General features: G+C 39.5%; 1 protein-coding gene across 5 annotated transcripts in view; it reads right to left on the bottom strand.

The window, feature by feature from the left end:
* The window catches only part of PLCB4 (phospholipase C beta 4), a 335,443-nt gene that overhangs the window by 72,301 nt on the left and 244,101 nt on the right, over nt 1-19,041 (bottom strand). For all 5 annotated transcript variants that reach the window (XM_075596024.1, XM_075596022.1, XM_075596021.1 and 2 more), the window contains 8 exons: nt 18,051-18,192; nt 15,979-16,063; nt 13,681-13,805; nt 11,713-11,764; nt 10,567-10,669; nt 4,789-4,953; nt 4,460-4,664; nt 678-766 (listed from right to left, as the gene is read on the bottom strand). In XM_075596024.1, coding sequence (XP_075452139.1) covers nt 678-766; nt 4,460-4,664; nt 4,789-4,953; nt 10,567-10,669; nt 11,713-11,764; nt 13,681-13,805; nt 15,979-16,063; nt 18,051-18,192 — 966 coding nt within the window. The remainder of the gene's footprint in view (nt 1-677; nt 767-4,459; nt 4,665-4,788; nt 4,954-10,566; nt 10,670-11,712; nt 11,765-13,680; nt 13,806-15,978; nt 16,064-18,050; nt 18,193-19,041) is intronic.

Genomic DNA, 19,041 nt, shown 5'->3' with positions numbered 1-19,041 from the left:
AAAAAAGCCCCAATGAGAAGAATAACAGGTAGTGTTTAACTTAATAAATTGTCATGTTGGCTGTAGCATTATTTTCCTTTTTGTCTTTTGTTGTATAGTATACATTAGGGGTGCGCAAACTGGGGGGCGCAAGATTTTCCGGGGGGTGGGAGGGGGCGCCGGTTACAACGGTCCTGTGCTCTTCCCCAAGGCATTTCACTTAAATGCCGGGGGATCGCATGAGGCCTCCGATGTCTTTTTTTATTATAGTTTGTATTATAATGTGGGAATTTTTGAATTACTGTTACAGCAACAAATCTACAATAATGTATACACACCTCCAGGAGCAGGGGGTCCCATGAGCTGAAATGAATGGGGTTCAGCTCCGGAGACCCCCCGCCTCAATCCTGTGTTAACAAAATGAAGAAGAAGAAAAAAAATGGCTGGGATTGCCTCTTTAAAAAGGTATATCAACACGGTCAGTACGCCCTACTACCAATACGTTTGTTGCAAAATATGCTTACCTATTACAATTAATGTTGTCAATTTCATTTTCTAAATGGTTACTCTGAAGCCAGTCAGTCTAATGCACAGGTAATGATGCAGTAACTTTCACAGAAATGGATGAAGTTACAGTACTACGGCCCATTATATTAAATAGGTTTTGGAAACACAGGAATGTCGTAAAATGCACTTACGGTTTCAATACCCATTGCCCTCATCTGGTCTGCTCTTTTTTCAGTGATAGAAAGAAATTTCTTTGGATCTGACAAAGCATCTACAATATCTGAAAAAGAAAAATTGTATTTATTTTAACCAACAAAATGCATGTGTGGGTTGTGGTTCCAGTATTAGAAAAAGGTTTTTTTATCAATCACGTATTGATCGAGAACATGATGCCTGGAAACAATCTGAGTTGTTGAAAAAAAATCTCATTACACACGTAGGTGAAATGCAACCTCCACAAATGTTTTAAGTTTCACCTGTAATACAAGGCGTTGGATGAGAAATGCGGTGTTCAGGTGAGATTTGTTTAGCAGGTTATATGGATTCCTTTCTGGCATCAAGAAAGAATTACAACTGAAAAGGTTAAACATTAAAGATGCAATCCCACTTAGTTGGCCAGAAAACATACTTTAAACAGTCTAATTGGCTTCCTTAAACAAATGTAACCATGCTAATAGTAAAGGTTTAGCTCAGCGGTTTTCAACTTTTTTTTCTTTTTTAATTAACGAACCCTACTTATATTGTGAGATTTGGCAGAGCCCAAACTCTCTCTAATAGCGTGTCTGAGATCTGATGCATTCTAAATTCTTCTATATTTGATACCTTTTCAAATGACCTGAAAATTGCAGGCAACCCCTTTAGGGATGCCCAGGGAACCCAACGCTTCCTAGGAATCCCTGTTGAAAAACACTGGTTCAGCTACTTTCATTTTTTGGGAAACTTGTAACAAGTTGAACTGTTTTTTCTTCATCCTTATCCCACCCTGTCCTTATCAGAGAGCCAATAGAGTTAAATGTACTGTAGGTGGGGATGGGGGATTTTGGCTGTACAAGCACTTGCTGAGCACACAGTAACATCACACAAAGGGAAGGAGTCACATGACAAACAAACCCCTTACAAGTTTATTTAAAAACATAATTAATACAATTCTTCTAGGTGTCAGATTTGGATAACAAAAAAGTGTCAATCACCCAGATGTGACCCCTTAACCATGTCACTGGAATTAATTCACTTTGGTCCTAGGAGAGACCGAGCCTTTAATGTCTCCTGGCTGCAAAATTGGTGCAAACATTGGTACAAAGTTTTGCACCAGATCGATAAAAGGAAAAAAAAACTTAATTAAAAACAATTAATTCTTTTCACTGAAAACTAGAGTATTTGCCACAGATTTGAAGCCGGCAGGCTTTGGTATATAGCTCCCTATGAGAGCAGATTTACTAAACGCTGCATAATCCTTTCAACAGAACTATAAACACTTTCTTTGCTGCTATTCTGCTACAATATTATGAACAAGCAATACATAAAAAATGAAGGACGATTATATTTTTGCACAGTAGAAAGTCCCACAAAGTGTCCTATAAAAGCTCAGGGGCCTATTCTAGTAGCCTCAATAACCAACTCAACGAGGATTTTGAGCTGTTCTCGCAAGGCAGCTATTCAGAAAGCCTCAATGAGTTGGTTAAATCGTGCGGGGAATGCGTTTTGTTGCAATTTCTGGCTCCCGGCCAAACACTTCGTGCGAGAGCCGGTGATAAGCACAAACTCGCAATTTTGATAAAATCGGGCAATTCTAGTAGCCTCGATAATCTAATCGGGGATCTGGAATTGTGATTTTATCAAAGATTCTTCTCGACAGCAAAAGCTGGAGAGATGGGATGTGAGGGACGCATTTTTCCTGCGTCGGATTGATGCCGGGGTCTCAGGAGCTGACAAACATTAATAGGGAGAAGGAGCGGCTCAGTGAGTAAAGACACTGACTGGCACAGAGTTTGGAGCAGGGGAACCTGGTTCAATTCCCGGTTTCGGCTCCTTGTGACCTTAGGCAAATCCCTTTATCTCTTTGCCTCAGGCACCAAAAAAAAACCCATAGATTGCAAGCTCCATGTATGATTCTTGTATTGTTTTGGTGTTAGATTAATTTTATTGATGTGTTGTTTAGGCTTTTTAGTTCTTTTATTCTTCTGGTGTTTACCACCTTCACCCACCCCCGCTACCAACAATAAACGTGACGGGGACATTTAAACGCATAGGAGATACCGGCACCCCATATCTGGGCCTGTATCTCCGGAAGCAAGGGGTCCCGGGACCTGAAATCAACGCGGTTCTGCTCCGGAGACCCCCTGCTCCCTTAAACTAGCATTAACATTTTTATAAAACCCTGCGATCGCTTGCGAAATATGTGCAGGGAGAGGCGCCTCTCTCTGTGCAGCTCGCAGCCAGATTGTACGGGGGAGAACTTTGAGTGAGGCCGAGATCTCATCGCTTCTGTCCCGTGCAGTTTGGGTATTTTCCTGCCGCGCGGCTTGAGAGGAGTTCAGATTCTTGAATACCGTGATAACGCAACTGACAAACCGTTCGGTGTCAAACCTTGCGAGATAGCAGCAAACTCATCGAGGCTACTAGAATAGGCCCCTCAGTCTTTTAAACAAAGCGTTTTGTTTTACAAAGCAGCTTAAAAAATAAAAATAAAATAATAAACTTTATGGGGGTTATATCTTTCATTGCAATAGTGCAGATCGCAGATCCTATTGACGTTAATATAATTTTCTGTGCAATAGTGCCCCCATCAGCACTATCACAGTTTAATGATTACAGTCAAATTGAGATTAAGGATAATTTCTGATGATTATACTTGTAACACACTCCAGAAATGTGGAATCTTCTATTTTGGTGTATATTTGGTATATATTATTTAGTTATTACACGTTTACTCCATTTGATATTAAAAGTAGTCCTCTCAAAATACGTGCGAGGCCTGCAAAACCCTCCAACATCAATGAATTGTGTCTATCTTGATGGGAAATAAAAGATGGCTGCACAATTACCATTACGCACCATGTATTATTCTCTTTTTCTGTACTGCAGTTTGCATAGTAACATTGTAAGATATCGAAGTATAGTTACAATGGACAGTGAGTGTGCAGCAAACACTTACAAATGGTTAAAAGTGTGTTCAAGGAAGGTTAGGAGGTTTTTTAACTGTTAAGAAAATACTGAATGCCTAAAAGACATTCAATATATAACTTATTTCTTGCATTTTGCTGGTCTCTGAAATCCCCGTATTTTTTCAGGGCTCATTTCCTACATACTGTATGTGCCTAAATTGCATAAATAACCTTTATAACTATTATATATTGGTGAGCTCTGTCACTATTGTAATATAAATTGGTAAAACGTGCTGCCTTCCTGTACAATATGGTCAACAGAGCATTGTTCCTTTTCGCAACACTGCAAATTGCCATGTTATAATCTGAAATAGAGGACACTAATCATATTCCAGTGGGTTTCTTACTGTACACTATTTCTGCATATACAGTACTTAAAATAGTAAATACATTTGATTTAACCCACTGCGAGGTATTAATCCCCAGCAGCGACGGCTTTGAAAATCTGGCGTCCCTAGGCACTTGGCTGTGGTGGCTGCCTCCTTGCCGCTGCCCCCTCCTCCTTCTGAACCGCAGCGTCAAATGATGCTGTGGATGTCACCAACGTGACGTCACACGGCGTCGCGTTGTCATGGTAACGCGATGTCATTACGTCATTTGACGCTGCGGTTCAGAAGGAGAAGCAGGGCGGTAGGTAAGGAGGCGGCCGCAACAGATAAGTGACTTCCTATCAGGCCCGATAGGAGCGCGGCAAAAGTATATGGGGGAGGACATTTTTGCCGCCCCCCAAATTTAAGCCCGGGACTAACAGGCCTAATGGGAAATTCGCCACTGGTCCTGAGTGAACTCAGCCTACGTGTAGCTCTTACCTCCAAAACCATCAGGAACATAAGTCTTCAAGACAATGTTACAAAAAATAGTTGGCAGGGAAACCGGCTTGTTGCCTTCATTGCGGAGTGAAATGTGTCGATATCCAGCCTGAAGACCATCAAGTGGTAAAATCCTCTGACCAATCAACTTGTTGTTGTCATCATACACTGCTATCCTTAGCACAGCAAGGTCAGGTAAGATAACCTAATAGCCACACAAAGAGAGCAACATTATGAATGTTTATAGTTGACTACATGCAACTAGCCCGGAGAGGTAACCCCATTCTCATTGTCACCATCGCAAAAGAAATACAAGAAATAATCCTCACCTTCCGGAACACAAATAATTCTTCATTGTAAACGGGATTCAAGCCATTGTTCATCACCATACGTGTCCGGAATTCCTTCCGTATGGTGTCTGTAGGTAGTCCGTACATATCTACTTCTACATATGTTCCAATTTTTTTGTCTGACAAAAACTGCCCAGATATTACCTAAATAAATATAACAATAGCAGTTCAAGTTATTTTACTTGAAATATAACATAAATGGCTACTTAAGGTCTGGGTTTTCAATAATGCATTCTCATTCAGAGATTATTGCAGTAATATTTTTTCTAACACAATACTATAGTGTATGCAGTGCTGAAATGTAGTTTAAAAGGTGGTATTTGTGTAAAAGTCTCTCGGCTGGAAAACAGAGGCAAAAACCGTTCACATTTATTAAAAAAAAAATATCTATTGAAAGTAATGAGACGTCTGTCTTTGATACACTTTGCATCAACTTCTTCACAGTCACAAAGACCTTACAATCAAATATTAAGGCTCCTTTTTAGTAAGCAGTGCTACGCCACACGACTCCTTTCATTGCTGGGAGATACCTTCAGGCTTACTCAAGTGAATAGAAGAAAGGTGTCGTGGTATAAGACCGATTAGTAACTATAGACGTGTCTAAAGTAGAGTGAATCATAGTAACCTGCAGAAACCCCAAAACGGGGCACTGGTGTTGGTGAAAAATATTACAAAATTTATTATAAATACCATTGGTCGAATAAAGACAAAACAAAGCTAAAATAATTTAAAAAACATGTAAACAGTATTCCAGATCATCTAAATATAGTCATGAATAGTTGCAGCAAGCTGGAAGGCTGTTAACAAGTCACACAGCACAAAACAGCAGTCAGACATTCTAATACTAAATATGTCAGTAAGTGAATGATCACAGGAATCACCTCTCCCAAATGAAGGGATGGCTATCCAGCTGGAAAGTGATCCAACAGATAATATAAAGCTATCAAACCCTAGTGGAACAAAAGCAGTGAATTCATGAATAAACTGAACAAATGCTACAGCTCAACCCCGTTATAGCGCAATCCGCTATAATGCGGATCCGCGTATAACGTGGTTTGAGCGTGGACCCCGAATTTAAAAAAAAATATATATTTTTTGCACACAAACTGCACACACTCACTGCACACTGCATACACTCACAGCACACTGCACATACTGCACACACTCACAGCCCACTGCACACACTCACAGCCCACTGCACACACTCAGCCCACTGCACACACTCACAGCACACTGCACACACTCACAGCACACTGCACACACTCACAGCACACTGCACACACTCACAGCACACTGCACACACTCACAGCACACTGCACACACTCACAGCACACACAGCACACTACACACAGGCCCGCTCCCCCTACCTTTGGTGTCAGCTGCTGGGGCATCGTGGGGCTGCTGGCGGGGATCGGTGCAAGGCTGGGAGGGATCTGTGCAAGGCTGGTAGGGGTCGGTGCGGGGATCGGTGCGAGGCTGGGGGGGGGGGAGGGAATCGGTGCGAGGCTGGGGGAGGGGGGAAATCGGTGCGAGGCATCGGTGCGAGCCTGGGGGATTGGTGCGTTTTTATATCTAAGGTAAGTAATAAGTGTGTGCATTTAAGTTGGTGATTATTTGTGGCTTAGTGTTAATATCAGATACATTGGTATTTACCTAAATGGTACTGATATGTCTTTAACATCACAACACAATAAAACTTTGTGGAGAGGCTCTATCTGCCTACACATGCGCTGTATGTCTACTGATTATGTATTATGTCGCGCATGTGCAGCAGTTGCCTCTGATATCAAGTGCAGGAGTTCTATCTGCCAGGACATGTGCAGTTAGGATACGAATTGCTTACTAGGGGGCGTATGCGCAACAGGCACTAATAGCTCTTGGGGAAGATTCAATCTCCTTGCACATGCGCAGGAGCGCTACATGGGTGACTTTGACCCGGTTACATGCGCCGCAGATTGAGGAGCTTTTGGGCAGAAGGAGTCGGACTCTCCAGCAGGTAATCTTTAATGCTAATGCTGCCTGCTATAAAAATATTTTGCTTTTACTCCCAATAAGAATTATTTTATTTATACACACTAATTTGCCATGCGCAATGACAGTTTTTTTGGACAACTAAGCATGCGCTGGGGGGGGGGGGTGATTGGTGCGGGGATTGGTGGGTGCAGAGCTGCTGAGGGGAGTGCGGGGAATGCTGGGATAATTACAGTGGCTGCTAGGGGACATGTAGGGCTTCCGGCACATCACTCCACCTCTTCCCCCCTCCTCCCGATTGGGTGCGCTGCAGCCATTTAAAAAAAAAATTAGTGCGACCCCGGTTATAGCGCGGACGGATCGGGTGGCCCCCGAGGACCACGCTATAACGGGGTTGAGCTGTACTTAAAAAGGCTGACATAGTAGAATAACAATGTTTTAGCAAATTGTGAACATGCCTCATAACATAGTATCAGATGAAGAGTGTAGCATGTAGCAAAAAAGCTATTCCAATGCTGTGAAAAAGTCCTGTGTATGTGCAACCTGATACAATGAATGTTGGGCTAAATGTCCATATGGCCAGATCTGTATGAGGCCTGTTATAAAACACCCCATACGAGTGAGATAAAGATACATGTAATCCAGCTAATATTATAACTTAGGTTCTGCCGAATTTAAACAAAGTGTACCCCGCAGCAATCTATAATGCTGCACCCACGATGGCATCCGTATAGCAGGGGTTAAAGGGGAGTTCCCAGGTACCTTATGTGACTTAGAATATAGCATGAAAAGATCGGCAGGCCCCTGACGAAGCCTGTTGCCGAAACGCCGCGTTGGGCACCTTCTATCTCTGCTATCCATACCATCAGTCAGCAGCCTGCTGTGTCCACTTGAGATCCGGTGCTTCTGTGCATGCAGCCTCTATAGCATTCTGCTATCACCAGATGCCTGTTTGTGTAAAGCAGCCTAAGAATCTGTGTCAGCAACATGGAGCCGGTTATTTGAGTATACCACCTGCCGATCTTTTCATTCTATATTCTAAGTCACATAAGGTACCCAAAAACTGGACAACCTACCAGAGACTCTCATATCCACCACCAACTTAAGTTCTTTCAAATCTAAGGCTGTCTCACACTTTAATCTGGTCTGTAACTGTTTCATACGCTCATAATATATATTTTCATTAACTGTGCACGCAATGTCTTGTATATAATGTATACCTTGTTCATTTATGTAACTGTATTTGTAACCATGTATTATTTTGTTTTACTCTGTGCCCAGGACATACTTGAAAACGAGAGGTAACTCTCAATGTATTACTTCCTGGTAAAATATTTTATAAATAAATAAATAAATAATCTGCCCTTATATTCATTGTATCAGGTTGCACATACACAGGACTTTTTCACAGCATTGAAATAGCTTTTTTGCTTCATGCTACACTTCATCTGATACTATGTTATGAGGCATGTTCACAATTTGCTAAAACATTGTTATTCTACTATGTCAGACTTTTTAAGTAGCATTTGTTCAGTTTATTCATAAATTCACTGCTTTTGTTCCACCAGGGTTTGATAGCTTTACCGTATATTATCTGTTGGATCACTTTCCAGCTGGATAGCCATCCCTTCATTTGGGAGAGGTTTTTTAACCCCTCCTAGATTCCTGTGATTGCTGTGACCATTCACTTACTGACATATTAGTATTAGAATGTCTGACTGCTGTTTTGTGCTGTGTGACGTGTTAACAGCCTCCCAGCTTACTGCAACTATTCATGACTATATTTAGATAATCTGGAACGCTGTTTACATGTTTTTTAAATTATTTTACATTGTTTTATCTTTAAATCGACCTATGGTATTTATAATACATTTAGTTATATTTTTCATCAACCATGAGTGCCCCGTTTCGGAGTTTCTGCAGGTTCTGTCTTTGGGAACTTGCTTTTCCTTCTTTTTGAGCCTCATAATGTTTTGCTCCAGGGTGCACCGCCTTTAATATTTATTTTTAGGTAGGGTTTGGTTTTTGTTATTTATATTTGGTAGTAGAGCTTCTCTCAGCCCCTTTCTTTCTATACATAGTAACCTGCCAGAAGTCAACGTGCTGGCACTAGGATTCAAACTGGGATTTACTACAGAGTTTTTCAAACAGGTTTCCTAGGCAGCCTTGGGTTCCCCGGGCGTCCCTAAAAGGTTCCTGGCATTTTTCAAGTAATTTGAAAATGTTACCAAATACAGAAGAAATTACAATGCATCTGATCTCAGACGCATTATTAGAGAGGGTTGGGGTTCCTTACAATGCATCTGATCTCAGATATGATTAGATAGGGTTGGGCTTCCTTACAATGCATCTGATCTCAGACGCGCTACTAGAGAGGGTTGGGATTCCTTATACATCATCTAATCTCAGGCACCAATAGAGAGGGTTTGGGTTCCTTCCAATGCACCTGATCTCACCCGCTATTATAGAGGGTTGGGGTTCCCCAGAATTTTGCAATATAATGTTAGGGTTTCTTAAACAAGAAAAGGTTGCAAACCATTTATATACCCCTTCAAATCCAGCGTAGTTACCAGCATATTGAATAGGTGCGCTTATATTGTTATTACATACATTCTATATACTCTGCATGAAAACAGTCCACTGCAGAAAAACATCTGCTGCCAAAGAGTTAATTTCCCTATTGAGGCTCCAGCAGGTAAGGCTCTTAATTGTACAGAATCCTTCAAGCCAACTAGAAAGCTGGGCATTTTCAACTGGCATTATTAGAGCAGAATGCATCAATTATCTTTTACATGACCAATATCTTCATTTGCAGAAACTGGAAAATAATATTTGGTGCTTATTTGCTTGAAAACACCCATGTTTTTTGTAAAAAATAAATAAAAGGGGAGCAACTGAAAGAAAGCTAATTAACGAGCAATCCAAGCAATATCCTACGTGTTTATTAATAATAATAATAATAATAAATATATATATATATATATATATACAGTGGTCGACAAATCACCAAAAAATCTCCTCGCCGAACAAAAAAATCTACTCGCCACCTAGTACCACACGTGTGCTGCTTGGGCCAATAGGAGCTCGCCACGATGTTAAATCCACTCGCCCGGGGCGTGCAAATGTATAGGTTTGTCGAACACTGTATATATATATATATATATTGTATATAAATAAATAAATCAGTTCTGTAGTATTAGATAATACTCAATTTTTTTCAACTCAATGCTATTTTTAATGTGTTTTAATAGAATGAGCATCCTGTGATTTCTATAGCAGGTTTTATCACACTTCCCGAACAGCGCAAGATCTTTGCAACGCTTTCATGTTTATGATAATTTGTTGCCAATATTCCCAGCAGTTTGAGCTGTAAACTGTTACAATAGATACTGTTACCTTAGTAATATAAGAATACGTTGTAGCTGCTGAGTTACACTGACTGAAGGACTGATTGAAACTAGAAGGCAGCCATTTAGTGAACCCTGTAAACAGGATCTTTGCTGATTGATTACAGGAGAACTAATTGATCGACTGCTTATGTAATTAGTTTTCAATAAAAGGTAAACAAAGGCTGCATATAGTAAAAAAAAAAATATATATATAATTTATATATTAAGTGCTGCTTGAATTGCTTCTTTAATGAGGTTTATTAAAGTTGCTCTCTTTTTTTGTCACTATACCTCGCAGTGCACTGTATATTACTAGACTCATCTGAATACTTATCAAACGATCTTGATCTTGCACACATACCCCTTTACTTTTGTGATATACAGGTTTTCCATTTACCTGAACTGAACAAGTTGCTGCAATGACTCCATCCACTGGAGTTTCAGAGAAAGGGTCAAATGTCCTATCAGGACGCCGCATAAAATCTGGTTTCAGGAGGTACCTTGTAAGGGATAAAAATGTCTATGTTTTTAAATGAAAAACCACAGCAGTTTCAGAACACTCTCCTCTGCTATCTACTGTTTGTATACATCAATGATACCACTTTGTGTAGTGATGAGAAACAAATTAGGGATCTGACAACATAAACTGCCTGACCTGGTCACAGCTGTTTAGGCGTCTAGAGGTTTTGATTTTAAATGAGAGAGAAAATGCACAATTGATGATTTCCATGGAATTCCCAGCTGTAGACATCTTTGTTGACTCTTCTATCTCTGTAACAGTCTACAAGGAATTCTGAGTTTGTATATCAAATACATAAAATAAAATCCATAATTACCACCTTGTTTACTTTTTTCAATATCGGTGAATTTTAAATTATATAACATCATTGTGTTCATACAGTCATTTTGCAGCTATAGTTTTGTAATGTATACACTCCACAGCCTTGTTTCTTAATGTGCTTCCCTTGCTCTAGAGAAGATACATTTGGCAACTGTACTTTTCCAGTGTTCGAATACAGTATATATGTAGGGTGAATTATGGTGGCCAAGTCATTCATATTGAGCTCTTCTTACCTACGGTACTGTAGCAATACACGATTATCTCATAGTACAGTATTTTGGTATGTGTTGCTATTATTATGTTATTATAATTTACTCCAATTGCATCCAAAATTTTGTGATAACATTAAATTCTGAGGCGGTGTGACTGAGAAAATGGTGACAATTGTGCAGAGGTCAGAGTGCACACATGCTGAATGCTTAGGAACCAAAAAATGCTGCGGCATGCCAGTCTTAAAAAAAGGTGCATTTATTGAAGTGGAATCAACGTTTTGGTGTCTTTTCTTGCACTTTCATCAGGACCCACTAAATGTTCCCACACCAATGAACACTGGGAGATCTTTAGGAATCTGCAATATGCAGGTAAAAAATCATCAGCTTTGATGCATTTTAGATAGTGTTTAAACTGTTATGGAATGCTACTTTTAAAAGCACCACACTTTAGTAACGTCTTCAACATACGTCTACAAACGGCATTTCTTACCCACAAGATCCATTGTATTCCATTTTTCCCTGATTCAGCTGCATCGCTAAATCTGTCAAAAGACAAAATGAATTTCCCATCTTCATTGTTTGGTTCTAGAAAAGCATTGATGACCTTTTCATTAGACAATAGCAAACCTTACTCACTGTAAAATCACAATACTGCCTTTAAAGATGTCATGGAATTATGTGCACATTTGCTTATGCAAAGAGTTTCACTATTCCTTCTGACATTAACACTGATTAACCAATACCTGCTTTTTGTTTCTTTTTTTATTATAGCTTTGCCTGATTTCAGCAAAGATAAAATAACGTGAGCTACTCTGAATTCTGCATCACAGGAAGAGAGACTTTGCTCGGAACATTGTTCATTCGCAGAAAAGTGCCCCTTATCCTATGACAGGCAACACAGACTGAACACACAATTATACTATTTTTCAAACTATACAGGATGCAAACTACAATAACTATTATAATTACACACAAAAAAAAAAACAATAACTCACAACAACATTAGTGTGAATTCATGGCAATATCGGCATGTAACTAATACATTCGTAAGGTAACATTGCCGATTTCCTGACATTGATTGAATATAGCAACTGTATGTCGTTCTCTCCACTGGGGACCATATGATCAATATACAGTAAATCCTATAATCTGCAGTTTTAGGGCTTGGCTGAACACCCTTGGTTAAAACAGTGCTTTTAACGTGATGTTACCTAAAACTGCAACAAACATTATTTTCCTTGAGGTTAACGCATATCCACAAATGTAATTCCATGCAAGAAAAAGTATGTCTTAGCATTGCTCCCATCCAAACCCTGAAATTGTCCTTTTTGAGGAGGGAGAGGGAGAAATGAGGAAGGGGAGAGAAAGAGGAAATATTTTAGTAAAGTACCCACTAACGTATGTATTTCCAAAACACTTCTCCCAACAACCAACACGTGGAGATATCTGTGAACACACCTGATATACCTGGGAAGTATTTTAAGTATATTCAAATGATTTAAAGTGGCATATTTCCCAGGTATATTCAATGGTTTCTCTCCATGTGTTGTACAGTGGAGTGTTTTGGGAGTTACTTTAATAAAACAAACAGTCACTCTTTTTTCCCTCTTGTTAATGCCCTGCACTAACCTTAACGAATTTGAGTGCATATGAGATGTTATGGTAAACATCTCTTATAACTAACGGCCATTAAAGTTAATGCAATGCTGTTTATGGGGAAAACCTCCCAGGGTAGTCACTGGTCATTGAAGATATGCGGTATGGCTTAATATTACATTAAGTCACTTAATGGAGTTTTGTGGAACTGGACCCTACTGTGTAGTTCAAATATACTGTATAGTCAACTATACCCTACAACTTTCCCTGAATAACTATCTGTCGGTAACACCTAATCCCCTTTCCCCAGAGCTATTAGAACTATGACAACAAAGCTGAAACCAAAAGAGACGCTGTCTTTTGAAGGAGCGTGTCCCATTAAGGCTGAGATTATAGTTACTGCGCGCGACGGAGTGTGTGCACATGGCTTCCGCGCGGTCGTGCACACTATGGGCAACTACATTGGGAGCAAGGTATTTTTTTCGCCGGCGCTGTAATCGCGGCCTAACAGTTTTGTAATAGAATGGAACATTCCATTACAACAAACGTAAAGAACACATTTCATTCATTATAATTGAAATCAATGTTAAAAAGAAAAATCCAGTAATCTGCATTAACATAATTTCTTTCCATCCACTATTAGCACTGGTTCACTTGTTAAGTCCCTAATTAGAATGCTTCGTATATTCCTCTCAATACATTGGACACAAATTCCCAGTTGCCTGTAAACATCTTAACATTATTTAGCCATATCCCTGTTTATACATAACTGAACGCCAAAAGCATTTTTGTAGCATCTGTTTTGAAAGTGACACGGCAAACATGTCCTCGGCATTAAGCTTCGCTGGACATCATGGCCTACCTGGGGTCTGATAGTTCAGAGAGACCATCTGGCAGCCAGCGTTCCAGAAAATCTGAGGCATGTAATTACTGGAATCCACCCTACCCCCCTTGGGGTAGATCCGACTCATCTGACGTTTGTTATAACTATGAAACTCGTTAAGGAAAACAAAGAAACAAGCCAGACAGTGAAAAGGCCCTGCCTGATACAGTATCTTCAGCTTTTAGGATTCATTACAATTATTTTAATGTACAGTATACAATTCTCAATAAACAATAAAAGATTCAACCCATCAACTAAAAAAACGTGGTGATAAATATAGGAAACCAATGCACTTCAACGGTATGCTATTTAACACCATCTTTTTGTAAAAATCTTTATTATTAGATGTTATAGTTGGGGGGAGGGGGATATACAGGTTTTTTTATCCTTTATTTAGAAGAGCATTATTATTGGTCTTTGTTAAATGTTAGGCTTCATTGTGGAAACCAAATTGTTTACACTGCATCTTTTTTGCTTTTTGTATTAGTATGTGCTCACTTAATAATGTTTGTATATCATTGTCATCATGCTTTGTATTTCACTACCATTGTACTGTATGTTGGCGTCGTAAAAAAAACCTGCTAATATTACTTTGTGTGACTGTGAGCCTGATAAAATATGGAACACCGCTGCCAGCAGGAGAGTGTATTGAACATTGGGACAAGGGTAATCAATGACCCAGATTCATCAAGCCACAAGGCTGGGTATCGCACCCTGATCCGGCGGTAAGTGCCACTGATGGCACTTACCGCCGGATCAGGGTGCGATACCCAGCCCTGTGGGTGGAGGAATGGCAGTTAATGCTGGCTCGAAGTGTGATACCTCGCATTGCGGCTTCGTGAATCCCAGCCAACAAAAGGTAATCAATACTATGTGCAACGCCACATGTTGAACGATCTAGGACGTTTGGACACGGCTGCTTCGCTACGACCAAGTGACCATCGGTGCTTGGCCGCAACTTACCTTGCCGCGGGGACACTCTGCCACGACTGCTTCACCGCTAAGTTAAGAAACTAACCTTACCCCTTACCCTAATGTAAACCCCTTAATTGTACTAATGCTAGCCCTTACCCTAAAAACCTTAACCTCTTACCCTAATGTAAACCCCTAATACTAATGCTAGCCCTTACCCTAAAAACCTTAACCCCATACCTAATGTAAACCCCTTAATACTAATGCTAGCCCTAACCCTAAAAACCTTAACCCCTTACCCTAATGTAAACCCCTAATACTAATGCTAGCCCTTACCCTAAAAACCTTAACCCCTTACCCTAATGTAAACCCCTTATACTAATGCTAGTCCTTAACCTAAAAACCTTAACCCCTTACCCTAGTGTAAACCCCTAACACTAATGCTAGTCCTTACCCTAAAAACCTTAACCCCTTACCCTAGTGTAAACCCCTAATACTAATGCTAGTCCTTACCCTAAAAACCTTAATCCCTAAAAACCTTAACCCCTTACCCTAATGTAAACCCCTAATACTAATGCTAGTCCTTACCCTAAAAACCTTAACCCCTTACCCTAGTGTAAACCCTAATACTAATGCTAGTCCTTACCCTAAAAACCTTAATCCCTAAAAACCTTAACCTCTTACCCTAATGTAAACCCCTTAATACTAATAACCTTAATAAAACCTTAACCCCTTACCCTAAAATTCTTAACCCCTTACCCTAAAACCCTTTACACTAAGACCTTACTACTAACTACTAACACCCCTTAAGTTAACCCCTACTCAGCTAACCCCCTATTCTAAAACTAACCCCCTACCCTAAAACGTACTTTTTCGTCGAAGCAGCAGGTCCCCCCGTGGCTAAACACCGGCGGGACAGCCTTTACTAAATGTCCCATTCCCATATTAAACTAATGTAATATAACTATCATATAAACAATTTAAGTGGATCACATACTACATATATTACCACCTATACCACATACTCTGTATATATGTAAGAAGAGTAAAACAGAAATGACATACATATTAAATTCATGCATTTTTCCACCTATTCAGGCAGACAAACCCCAACTTTCTATGTGAGTTCAATGGCAGCTACAGTACAAGCAGATATCACTAGAGAGGAAATAATCTATGACAATAACATACAGTAAATAGGCATTAAAAGACAAAACAAAATATGTTTTTACAATTAAATATAACAGATTGCACCGGTTTTCATTTCTTGTGCCCAAAGGAACGCCCACTACCTTGTGCTAGGAAAACAAAAACACCCAAGGACCTAGACTGCGAATCTGGGAACACATCACATTGAAAGGATACTTCACAAACTCAATTGCATGAGTCTTCAAATATCCCAAGCCGACCGATTCATTGAAAGAGGACATGTTGTAGTGAATGCTACGTTCTAGAAAGGCAAAGGTATACAATATTTCTATAAATATTAAGAAATAGTTGAACCACATACAATACATTTATTTTTATTTTTTTACATAAGTTCACATCTTACATTTACATCAGATATCACAAAACTTTATTATTATTATTATTTTTTTAACTTTGACAGTTTTGGCCTTCAGGTGTCTTATGGCAAAACAGTGCTTTGTAATGATGACCCCGTATCTCTCTTGGCCATGTCTAGGGTTGAAGGTTGCTAGGAGCTGTGATACGCAGTGTGAACACAAATGAGGACTTCCTCTTTGGTTCCTTGCTACTGCGAGTGGGCCAGGACCATGCACTAAATAACTGAAAAAGAATAACGGACAACAAATATCACCTGTACAGATTCTTTACAAAATGAATACATGAATATTCTGTGCTAATATCTCAATTTGAAACTATTTACAACTAATTTGCTGAGCAGAATACTAAGCTTTTTTCAGCGAATTTCACTGCAGTGGTCGATAAGGAATCGAGTGCCCAAGAAAGGTTGCTTTTCTTTCGGAAATGCTAATCTGACGCTATCATTGTTTTGCATTTTTTGTGGCATTTTGCCGGACATAACGAGCAATGAAAACCAGTATCTTAAGGTTCAAAATGGCTGCCATGAATTGCACTAAAAACACTCACAGAAAGAAAAATGATCCATCGCTCTTTAACGTTTAGGGATATTTGAAGAAAATGGTTAATTATTATATGAAGGGGAATTACTGCTTTACACAAGGTTATTACTGTACATTCGGTGCAGATAAAATGGAAAACCAGCACATGGGAAACGTGATGTACCCACACCGTGTATGTTTTATGAAACGGTGGAGAATCCTATGCGATGCTGACAACGTTTATACAGTATGCTATGCTTCGGCACTGGGTGCAGTCTAGACATATCTGCTTTTCCCAACCAAAGGTGTCATGTCATCAAAGGGATCCTCAGATTTACCTAAGGGGTCCCCAATGATTTTTTTTTTTATAACTTCAATTTTATTAGGTGGTTCAGTACAGACATGATAACACAACCCATTGGCTTTATTATATCCACCCGTTTCATCTATCAACTTCAGGGGCTTAACATACAGGATATACCAGACATACCGGGGAACGAGACCACAGGGTAACAGGGGAAGGAGGGGAGGGGAGAAAAGGGGGGGAGGGATGAGTGAGGGGCGATCTAGTCGATGGATGGGGGACAGCCGCATCGCCGTCCCATCTTCCTAGCAGATGTTTGGTTCTTACTGGGCTGGGGAATTTATAGCTTATCAACTCGGGGTTTCCCGGGGTCTCTGAGTTCTTGCCTGCCGTCCCCAATGATTTTAATGTATTGTTGCATTATATTTAAAATGTCAGAATAAATAGGGATTTACAATTTACTAATGATGTCATTCTGATAATACTGTGATTGTAAATGCAGAATAGTAATTAGGTAATTAAGCCCAGCTTTTATATGAACGTTATATAACTTCAATATTGATAAAGAGATGGGTTGTGTTAGCAATTGGATCGTATGTATAGATGTTACTTATATGGAAAAAAAAATGTTTTTAACTTCTTGGAAGACACCTTAGTTTTAAATATTGTGTTCCATAACAGGATTTTCTCCTAGCTATTCAGCGCCTCCGCGTGGTTACTTGGTATATCCCTCACCAAACAGATATTACATGTTAATTAAGGTCAGCTTTCAATGAGCATGGACCAAATCTTTAAATAATCCGATCATATATTGTATTAGTAACCACAGCTTATACAGTACATTCAAACTCAAGACACATGTAGGCATACCAAAACAGGATTTGTTTTGCCAAAAAACACGAGTCAATAGGTTATTCAAATATGAGGTTGGCATTATTTTGCATAGTAAAGTGTTGATTTAAACAAGGAACATTCATTTCTTTATTATTGTATGTACAGTACAGTTAAACAGATAATTACTACAGGGGAAACCATTGTGTTTACTTTACCTTCTGCCACTTTGAAGCCTTGGAATTTTACTGGCTGGGCATAGTTGATCATCGTTGATAAATATGGATGAATATTAGTAGTGGCGCCAACATATTTATAAGAGGACATCCAAGCTTGTTCATCTTCAACAGTTATAACACCCTAAAAACAATACATTAAAAATAAAATTAAAAAAATGCTCAATTTACGAACTGCCAACACTACCGACTATTCCGCAAATTATTATAAACATTGGTTAATAAGTACGCTTGCTCAGATCAAGGACTTTCAATAGTTAGTACAAATATTGTATGTAGCTATGCAAATAGGCTATTCTATTCAAGATCAACTTGGACCCCTAGCGGAGCAGGATGTGCTTGCAATAGCAGTACGAAAGGTACAGTGCCGCCAAAAAGGTTTTTAGAGACACAGAAATGAAATGTACATGAACAGATTTCGGTGTTTGTTGTAGGTTACCCCTAAAATTTGTGATATAAACCTAAAGAATAAAAAGGAAAACATCTTTCATTTCACATGGGAAAAAAAAGACATACATGTTCTTCCCCAGAGTTTTTTCCTGCTGCATTACACAGGTAATCCTGAGACAAGGATGTACAGAATCAGTGGAACTAATCAAAGGCCGCCACTTCTTCAGATTGGTGCTCACTCATTTCTCTGTTCCTAGTAATGTAAGGAATTGGGCTAAAAGCCAGGAATCGTTCGTAGACCCCTAATTATGCACTGACATAATATACTGAGCTAGAATGGAGTTACATGAAAGATGATCCATGGAGAGTAACAATGGCGCATGGATGGAGCCCGTGTTATTACCTGCGTTAACGTGGAATAACACACGAAATAACGCTGTAAATATTGAGCGAGATAAGGAGATACAGTCCATGTTATCTTGTTTTCAATAGTACTCGCTGTAAGTGGTAATAGCGCAGTGGCGTTAATGCATCGCGTTTACGGGAGTAATAATGTCTGCTACATCTGTAGATGGTAGACATT

Source organism: Ascaphus truei, chromosome 4 (genome assembly GCF_040206685.1).
Source record: "Ascaphus truei isolate aAscTru1 chromosome 4, aAscTru1.hap1, whole genome shotgun sequence".
Classification (NCBI taxonomy): domain Eukaryota; kingdom Metazoa; phylum Chordata; class Amphibia; order Anura; family Ascaphidae; genus Ascaphus; species Ascaphus truei.
This window is presented reverse-complemented; position numbering and strand designations above follow the sequence as displayed.